Source organism: Xenopus tropicalis, chromosome 3 (assembly GCF_000004195.4).
Source record: "Xenopus tropicalis strain Nigerian chromosome 3, UCB_Xtro_10.0, whole genome shotgun sequence".
Lineage (NCBI taxonomy): Eukaryota > Metazoa > Chordata > Amphibia > Anura > Pipidae > Xenopus > Xenopus tropicalis.
Window position 1 is genome coordinate 85,073,154 of NC_030679.2, and position 9,771 is coordinate 85,082,924.

Below are 9,771 nucleotides of genomic sequence, written 5' to 3' on the forward strand. Positions count from 1 at the left end.
TACTGGGGCTCATTTACTAACAATGGTTGTAAATGCTTCAGAGCAATAACCCATAGAAACCAAAAAAAAATTTGGGTTGATCGGTCCTTTGCTGAAAAAGCACATAAAGTAAATATCTGATTGGGTGCTATCAGTTACAGAGGCAATGTTAGCTAATGAGCCCCAATATATCTTGCCTTAATCATCCAGCCCACCATAACAGCTGTACATTCAATTCAAGGAAAAGTAATTTTGGAGTAAGGCAGAACAAGGTACCTGAGATAGAGGATAAGGAATAAGACTTTTCCTTAAAAAGTATAAATAGTAATGTAGGATACGTGTTAGTGAGAACTTTAATGAACAGGGCCTATTTATTCTGCTGTTTTCATCAGTACTTCTATGTGATCAGTATGTTCAATGTGCATACCCTTCTACTGTACAGTATTACAGAGCATGCTGGTAAATTGTTAATAATAATAACAATAATATTTGGATCTGGGGCTTTGAAGTCTGCCAGTCACTCGACGTTATTCTGCTACAAATATAATCTGACCTTGGTGATTTCAATACAAATCAATAAAAACTGGAAACTGAAAAACTGTTACTTATTGTATCACAATTACCCCACTGCTAAAGTAAATATGTATTCACAAATGAAACAACTGCAGTCTTTTCTAATTAGCCACAGAAGTTTGTTACCCTTGTCTATGAAACCTTATTCATTTTTTAAACTGACTTTAATGTCTCCTGGCATTTATTTATGACTGAGACTAAAACTTAACTGTGTTAAGTAATTCTTTTGTGCTATTCCCCAATGACTGCTGTCTTAACAGCTGCAGAACTCAGAAGTTAATATCTGCTTGAAAAGGGCACAATTTAATGATGAAAACCCTAACACATTATTGGCAAATGGGATAACCTGCACAGAAAAATATACAGCCCACCTGGGATATTTTTGCACATAGGCATAGAACAAAAGCAGGATTAGTAACACTCTAAATATACTGAAGTGATGCCCTCGTACTGTATTCAGTCATATTTTGTTTGCCCTTAATAAAAATGTGCTTATTAAAAAATGGTTTAAAAGTTTATTTTGAATTAAATTCATTTGAATAATTGAGTGACTAACTGTGAAGGGCTTTGTGCACCAACTAAATTCTTGCTGGATTAGTAAATGGGAGGGTTTGTTATTTGCAACAGATTTATACAAAAAAAAAGATTAAGATTTCGAGCTTTAGCTCAAGGGTTTAACAGGTGTACTTCTGCTTTATGTAGCAAGGGGTGAAAGGCCTGTTGTCAGTTGGTATTTGGCCAGAAGTGTTTTATTTAGTATCTGCTATTTTTAAAGATATCAGGGGGAAAAATGACAGAACTTTAACTTTAAACAATAACATTTAATCAGGTCCTCTTTCTTGCTTTTTTAGAGATTTCAAGCAGATTGAATCAAGAGTCAGAAACACAAGATGTTACCATCTGTATAGCTACTAATTCAGCAAAGCCAAGAAGCAGTGGCACTTCTGAGGCTGGGTTTGTGTGACTGGATCAATCGGTTCAGCATATGGACAGTTATAATAATTTATGTAGACAAAACTGACAGGTAATTAATTAAGAAACTACAAGAGTTATAAATAAAAATATTGCTGTAGAATCATTCTCTAGTTGCCATGGTCACCAGGGGCCAACATCTTTAAGCTTTAGGGCTCATTAAATATGCATGGTTTTTAAACAAATACAGTTATGCTGCTGGCTAACTGTAGTGCTAAAAACATATTAATATAAGCTCCATGTATATACACTTGTTAACAAGCAATACATTAAAGAGATAGTACTCATTCACCTTTGAATTGTCATTGAAGTTGGACCGTCTGCCTGCAGGAAAAACTGGACTGAACTGTATACATAGTACTGAATTAATTAATCCCTGTCCTATCAGCACACTTTGTTACATCTACTTTCTAGCTGAGCGTTTACACCAGGGTTTCCACATTGTTAAAAGACTGACCTTTATTGTCTCTTAAAAATGTGAAACACTCAGAAGGTTTCCTCTTCTTTGTACATAGCAGGAAATTTAGGAGTTGCCCTGTTACATGTACTTATGGGTCACTTTATTATCCTAGGGGCCACAGCATTCCTTGGGGAAACAAGCTTTTTATATGCAATATGCCTTCATGTGTTATATACAGTAAGAACTTTTGCATTTTAAATAAATAGTAGTGTTAGGGGTACTGTCAGGGAAGTATGCTAGTTTAAACATGAAGGATACCTTCCTAACTTGGTAAGTGCACCTGCTGGTTGTACAGTGGAGAGCATGGCAATATGCTTTTGCACTACACCCTCATACATATAATTATATAATCTACATTATACTATTAGTTTTAGTTGTTAGTTTTGTGGTGTATGTGATTTTTGTGGTTGCATTCCCAGGCACTGTTTCTGGTCTTTTCCATACATACAGAACAACCCACATACTTTAGATGAGGTATCTCTAGTAGTGTGCTATAAAACCCGCATGGGAGACAATTGATAAGATATCCTGTACATCCCGAACACCGCATAAAGTAGAAAAGTGCCCCACAAATCACGCAGCGAGTTGAGATTATCATACCAGAGTGCGACTATTCAGCTCCTTATTTGCAGAGACAAGTGCACAGGAACTGGAAGTTTGAATGAATGCAAGAAAAGATGTGCGCACTTACCCACAGCCCACAGGGCCAGCAACAGGTTCAGCTTGGTCATGTCTGAGGCTTAAATTTAGAAAAATAGGGCGCCTGGGAGCCTCCAGCTATAGTGCTTTCACCTGAAGAAGCCAAGGTTTTTAGATGTTAGAACTAGTCCCGTACTTGCCCTCCCTGTGTGGTGATGGTGCTGGGCGAGGCTACTCCCTTCTCACTGCCTGGGATTCCCTAGCGCCACAGTGATGCTCAGATCTCACACTGAAGTGCGGTCCCAGACACTCTCACACAGATTAACGGGACACTGACAAATCCACTATTCCCTCTCCAATAGGAAAGTAGTTGGGTGGGACCCGGCTGCCCATAAAACAATAACAGAGGAAACTCCTCCTTCTGCAGTGAAAAATCAAGATATCTGCAGGATGCTAATGCAATGGAAATGACTCCATGAAGGGAGTTAGTGGGGATGTCCTGTGTTGAAAATATATATATAAATAAAAAATTGAATAGGGTGCCACAAGCAGTTTAAGGGGTTGGAGCTACACGATTTGTTGTGCAGCCCTTGCTAAACCATCCCTGCATGCCAACAAAACCAGCCATGTGTTTTATGTTTTATTTATTTGTAACATTAGGTTGCCATGGCGTTTTGCAAGGATGGCTGCCAGGCAGACAGGGACTGGTTTGAGTAATCCCAGATCCTTTGGAGATATCTACACATTCTGGGTCACATGGGATTAACTGAGTGGCCTCACACATTTAATTGCAGTGCTGCTGGAGGAATTCACCTCAGATAAATGGGCTGCTTGACTTTTGGGCCAGGGCAAGGCTGTGAACTGTGACAGTAATGAAAAAGAAGTATTGTACCAGATTAGCCATAACTCAATACCTGAAAATATAGGTTAGGGGTTACCTTTTATTGGTTAAATTAGTAGATGATAAAATACGATCTTTTGGTACTACTTGGGTCCCTACTTCAGCCATGGTATATACAGCAACTGAAAGATCTAAAATTACATTGTACATCAGGAAATCTTCAAAAGACATAAACATAAAAATATAATGTCTTTTTATTTCACTTAGTAACTGTATTATAATTTTAATAGATTTGTCATACATAGAAAAGTTGCTAGTACTATACATAGATATGGGTGTCATTATTTATTACTATTACATATAGTAGCATCATCTCCCTCAGTACTGTACAAGTTTTGAAATGCTATCTTTGTCCATTGTTCTCTGTAAAAATGGACAAATATAAAATTGAAACAGATCAGAGGAACAGCAAAAGTCTATCCAAAAAACAAAAATGTATTACATGAGCTCAGATATAAGCAAAAAGGCACCCTTACCTTAGTGCCCATGAATAAACACAAATGGTAAAATGTTTGTTCAGACTGTACGTTAGTAAACTATAAATTTACCAGCAGTCACCAGGGCACTGGGTGAGCACAGAACTATTGTATGTGGGGTGGGGGTGCTACTTTCCTTTTAGTTTCTCCTTACCTAAAGCTAGTGTTTAACTGTCCAGCAGGGATACATAGTTAAAATGGCAACGCATATTGAATTCACACTCAGTATTGGTTAGATATGTCATAAAACACAGCCTGTAACAACCAACAATCACAAAGTGTTTGTGTAAACAAGGTTTTGCAGTAACAAACGCTTGTTATGGTTTGGTCACATACCAGCTTTATTTTTATCCTTGCTAAATAACAAGGAATGCAATTCCAAATTACAATAATTCTCCTGCTGAGAGCATCCAAGGACAGTCTTTACTCTCAGTGCATTTAGCAGCATCATTTAAGACATCACTTATTTTTACTTCAGTATTGTGGAATTGTGGGCTCTGTGGGGGGAAAGCCTGACATGAAGTGTATCTCACCAAATGCAAATGACATAGACAAAGACCACTTGCCCTCTTGAATTAAAGCCCCCAGCCCAAACAGAGCTTGCCTAGAACAGCTTGAAAATTCCCATAGCAACAGCTTAAATCCTCCCCATGTGGATCATTGTTTAATTCCTGCAGCAGTCCAAAGGAATTCACTGTTTGTTTAAGAGATAAAAGCTGTAAACTTCTACACATTCTTCGCCAATTTCACTCTCTATTAACTGGCTTGCTATTCTATAAAATGATGCATTGACACCATGTTCTGATACATCCTTGGCTGCTTAGTAGCATATATGGAACTTACATTTATAGTGATTTATATTTCTTCCTGCTTCTCAACATGTTTTTTATAGATATTGTAAGCAGTCCTTCAAAGCCTGGGCCTTTCTCTTCCTTTATTTCTGTAGCAAAGAGCTAAGAAGCCTGTGAGGTGGAAGGGCAGAAAGGGCATGGATAGAATTTGCTCACAGGACACTTTTTGAAGCTAAATCAGTTAAGGCCTTCCAGTGCACAACTTGCATCCTTCTCAATACTTCTACATTCCTAATTTATTTTTTGTGTTTATACACAAAATTATAATTTGTTGAACAGCAATTTAATGATTAAGTTAGGCAAGCATTTTACCATTTTTATGATTATTTATTCATAGTGGGCACTGGTTAGAGTTTATCACTAATATTTTATTTTACCTTAGCATTTTAAGTACAAAAGGCTGAGGCTAATTTAGCCAAGGCTACTAATCTGCATAAAATCTGCAGAAGATTAGGGCACAATTCCTAGTCCTAGTATTGTCAATCTTTTTTCTCACAGCATAAATCCATATTGGTGTCTTATTTGGTTTATTTAACGCTTAAAAGTTTTTGAGTAGACAAAGTATGCTGATCCAAATTATGGAAAGACTCCTGATCTGGAAAACCACAGGTCTCACATTTTCTAGATAAGGCATCACAGAATGCTGGACACAAGAGAGCTTGATAACTGAGCACTGTTACACAGATGCCTTGGCTATTTAAAGCGTTCTGCGTAAAGGCACCAAATGTGGCATGCGTAATTACGTCAGTAGCGGCATGCGTGTGAAAGCTATCGCGCCTTGGAACGTAAATGATGTGTGTGTTCCACCCGGACCTGTTGCGCTCCTTCACAAGCGCATTGGAGCCAGAATGCTAAAGGTATGTGGCCTTATAGCAACAATTTGATTGGGCAATTTTGCCCAGTATTAGTAAATGATGGATTTTTTTCCACCCCTCTCCCTTCTTTTTAATGTATTCCTTTCCTTTGTTTCTTTCTGCATTTTTCCTACTCTCCTGCTTCCCACACTGCTCTAACTCTTTCTATACCAGATTCACCTCTTCCTTCTCCTTTGTATCTATTTTTCATGCCCCTTATTTTTACTCATCTGAATGGCTGTTCTCTATTATACCTTATTTAGAAGCATTGGGGAAATTTGCTTCTGGCCAGTAACACATACCAACCAATCAGTCATTAGCTTTTTTTTATATTCACCTGTCATTTTATTGAAGTTGAATACAATGATTTCTTTATAAAACTTTTCTAGTAGCATGTGCATTTTGATAATCCCAAATAGAAAACTGTCATTTTACATACCAAAGGCAGCCATCTGGTCTTGAACATATGCATGCTAGGTTATGTCAGCCAGTGAATGGGCAGAGCTCTGTCTTTTAAGGTGGCCCTACACAGGCAGATATAAGCTGCTGATTTTGCCCCTTCAGACCAATTAGGCAACTTATCCTTTATTGTTGCGAACTGATTGTTTGGCTCTGGGGCCAAATGATCAGATCAGCCAATATCACCAACCTTAGCTGGGCATATCGGGGAAAGATCTGCTGCATTATTTCCTGTCAGGTGATCTCTGAGGCAGCGCACAGACCATCACAAAAGTGTGGCTCAAGGGAAATATGTAAAAGCGCAATGCTTACTGATATGTACATGCCAGGGCCACTTATTACTAAGTATGTGATAATTCATTTTTTATTGTGATATATTCATGTAGTATATGTAGGGATCCCCAGAATTGGGCCCCTTAGGTGGGTTTCCATTTAGACAGGCACTAGAGGGTGGCCTCCTGCGATTTAGACAACTAAAGGTGGTCCTAGATGTTTATGTGTTAGAGGGCGTTTCCCTGCAGTTCAGGCAGTAACCACTGGGTGGTGTGTTGGGATATAAAAGGGGATGACTCCCATGTTCAGCAGGTTTTAGTCCTGGGTAGAGGTGTAGAGGTGTACAACAGGCTGGTGTCCTAGTTCAGTAGTACTGTAATAGATCACTCTAGGAGTGACAGGCAGGATAGTAAGAATGGGCAGAGATAGCCCCGCCAGGAGTGAGAGGGGTTAAGACCGCCCCAGCAAACCATCGCTGGAGTTCAGGGCATGTAGTGTCTAGTTAGGTGGAGCAAGTGGTCACCAGGGAGATTCCTGGTGCTCAGGCGTGAGTACCGGGGTGAGTTTTTCCGCTTGCTGAAAAAATCAGCCCTACGCCGCATGTGGCATCAGCCTAAGAGAGGGTCTCCTGGTGAGAGCACCGGGGGGAGCTCCTAAATAGGTTCACCTGGTGGGAGTACCGTGGGTAGCCCTGAGAGAGAGGTTCTCTAAGAGAGAAGTAAAGAAGAAGTGTACCCTGAATTGTGTGTGTAACATATCCTGGAAGTCCTGCCTGCACTCAATAAAGCAAGTTCATCTGGTTCACCATCACAGTCAGTGTCTTGTCTCTTCCTATACAGAGGATCTTCAACTGCCTGGTAAGCAGCTACCCCAAGGAGGGCAAGGTACTGGGAGTTGCAGGGAGTCCCACTCCAAGGAGGACAGTACAGAGTTTCCCAGGGAGGGTTGTTACAGTTCAACCTGTCCCTACCCTGAGTGGAGGCACGCCAAGTAACAGCAATATTATACCTGCCCCCATAGTAAGCGGGGACACAGGGCTCCTGTAGCGCTAAACACATACAATTGTGTGTTAGAAGTAGCAGCGCTGTCTAAAGTGGGCTACATATATAATATTTTGAGTAATATGCACAAACATTAATGGTGGTGATTAAGGGTGGCAATGCCCCCTGAAACACTGATTTCCATTTTTCTGAAAATGTGGGGGGGGGGGGGGTTACTTCTTTTTTTCTGCACCCACAATATGTGTGCCATTGCAAAACTGATGTACACACATTCTATTGTGTGTGAATATATGGGTACCATACTTAATTTTAAATGCATCTGACCATATTGCTTGGTAGGACATAATAAATTAATTCACAATATGTGTGAGGTGTACCACCTACACTTTTTTGTATTATATCCCTTGGTTCTATGCATCATTAGACTGGTGTTAATTTTAAATATACATTATAAAAATACAATATGCAGAGTTTTTCCTCATGCAGCCAGGCATGGGGGTCTGGTCACATTTAACAAAGAAAGAAGTTGTTACCACCTTCTTATATCCCAGATGTCATCTATCACTGTAATCAGACCATTTTTTGCTGGTGAGACAGTGCTGAGTCTGTTTTTGCCCTTTGTTACTCTTCCATTTCAGTGAATATTTAGTTAAGTACCCACACATTGTTGTCATTGTTTTATTCCCAGTAAGCACTGTTTTTCAAAATTAAAATGTTGAAACCCATGCAGAAAAAAAAGTTCCCCAAATGCTTAAAATAACCCTCACCCTAATTAGTAATCATAAAAAATACTTGTCATGTGTGTCTTTCCAGGGTTCCAATAAACTATTCTGATAAAGCAACTCAAGAATTCCTGAGCACTCTTGATTTTTTGTTTAAAAAAGCATTGATGTGCCCATTTGTTTGGATGAATTGAAACAAAAAAAAAACACCCTAGACATGTGCTTCCCCTGCCTACCTTTATTTCCAGCCCTGCTGGGGCATGGCACAAACACATTTTATCCTGCCATGCCATCAGTACCTGTCGCTGCAAGTCTTTGCACTGTATATCTGTGTTCTGCTGTGTATATATCACCCATCACCTAACCTGTACATCATTCAGACTTACAAATCAAGGGTCACCAGTATTCGCAGGGTATAAAGTTTTTCTGTGCTTACTGGCTGCCCTATTCCTCAATACACTTTACAGTCAGCCTTTCACTCAGATATCATTACTCTGACATCCACCAAACCCAAATGTGTCTATTAGATTGCTAGATGTGAAACACAATTTATTACTGCAGAAATTGGGTTTCTTCTGCTCCAAATAGAAATGGCAGTGACCTTTGTACCATTGCACGCCAATTTTTACAATACAGTAAAAGTACAAATAGGGAGAACAGACATTGCAATAAATATAAATGTAAAGTTACAAAAGACAATGTGTCAAGAGACATAAAAAGGAAGTCCCTTGCCCTAGAAAGCTTACATAAATAATCCATGCTCCAAATTAATTTATATTGCATTGATGTTGCTTCCAAAGGCAGTTTGCAACTTACCAGTGTCACAACTAAGGACATGCCAAATCTAAGGAGTACTTGGATACATTTAGCCATATAGTATTCATATAATTGGGGGTAGGCAATTATGAGTTGTATGTTTAAGTGCTTATTTCTGTAATAGCTAAACAGTAGATGCCAAAGGACAAGAGCAGGGTCAAAGTGGACTGTTTGCAAATTTTTGTTAAAAAGCTTTACAGTATATTCATAATGGCTAAGCAGGATAACTATTGACATTCTGATAATTTAAATAGCAATGGATTTTTTTTTATTTGATTGAGATGAGGATGTAGTATTTATAACTGGCATGTACAAATGGCATGCTATGTTGTCTTCTTAATCATCCTTTAAAACTTTCCCTTGCAAGGTGAAATTCAAACACTTACATTAAGCTAATGCTGCTCCATTTTGAAATGAGATATCACTGAGTGAAAGTATATTATTTTCAAGCAGATATTTGGTAACAAAGCTAAAGGAAAAGAAAATGTAACCCCTTAAATGAAAGGTCATTGCTACCTCTTGTTGTAAGGTTTCGTATACTCTGGCTCCAAGCTCTCTGCGCTGAAATTTCCCATAACTGCTGTTGTTATTCCTTTTTTGAGGGATCCAGAGGGAGCAGAATGTAAACTTCCAAGTCCATGAGCTTTTGCCAAGTTACATCAGTGCACTTCAATGTGTTTCCTCACTGTGCAGATAAAGCAGCTCAGGCAAACCCTTAGAGATTTTTCTAATTGGAATTTTCATTTCTTTAAGCTCAATTGAATGCTTTAAGACAAGCGGGAAGGAGACTGTTTG

The 9,771-nt window shown here is 38.9% G+C and overlaps 1 protein-coding gene across 1 annotated transcript in view; it reads right to left on the minus strand.

Annotated features, from left to right (window-relative positions):
• Positions 1-2,959, minus strand: part of podxl (podocalyxin like) — a 39,218-nt gene extending 36,259 nt beyond the window's left edge. The window contains exon 1 of the mRNA XM_002931870.5: positions 2,676-2,959. Coding sequence (XP_002931916.2) covers positions 2,676-2,715 — 40 coding nt within the window. The 5' untranslated portion in view covers positions 2,716-2,959. The remainder of the gene's footprint in view (positions 1-2,675) is intronic.
• Between the last annotated feature and the right edge of the window lie 6,812 nt (positions 2,960-9,771).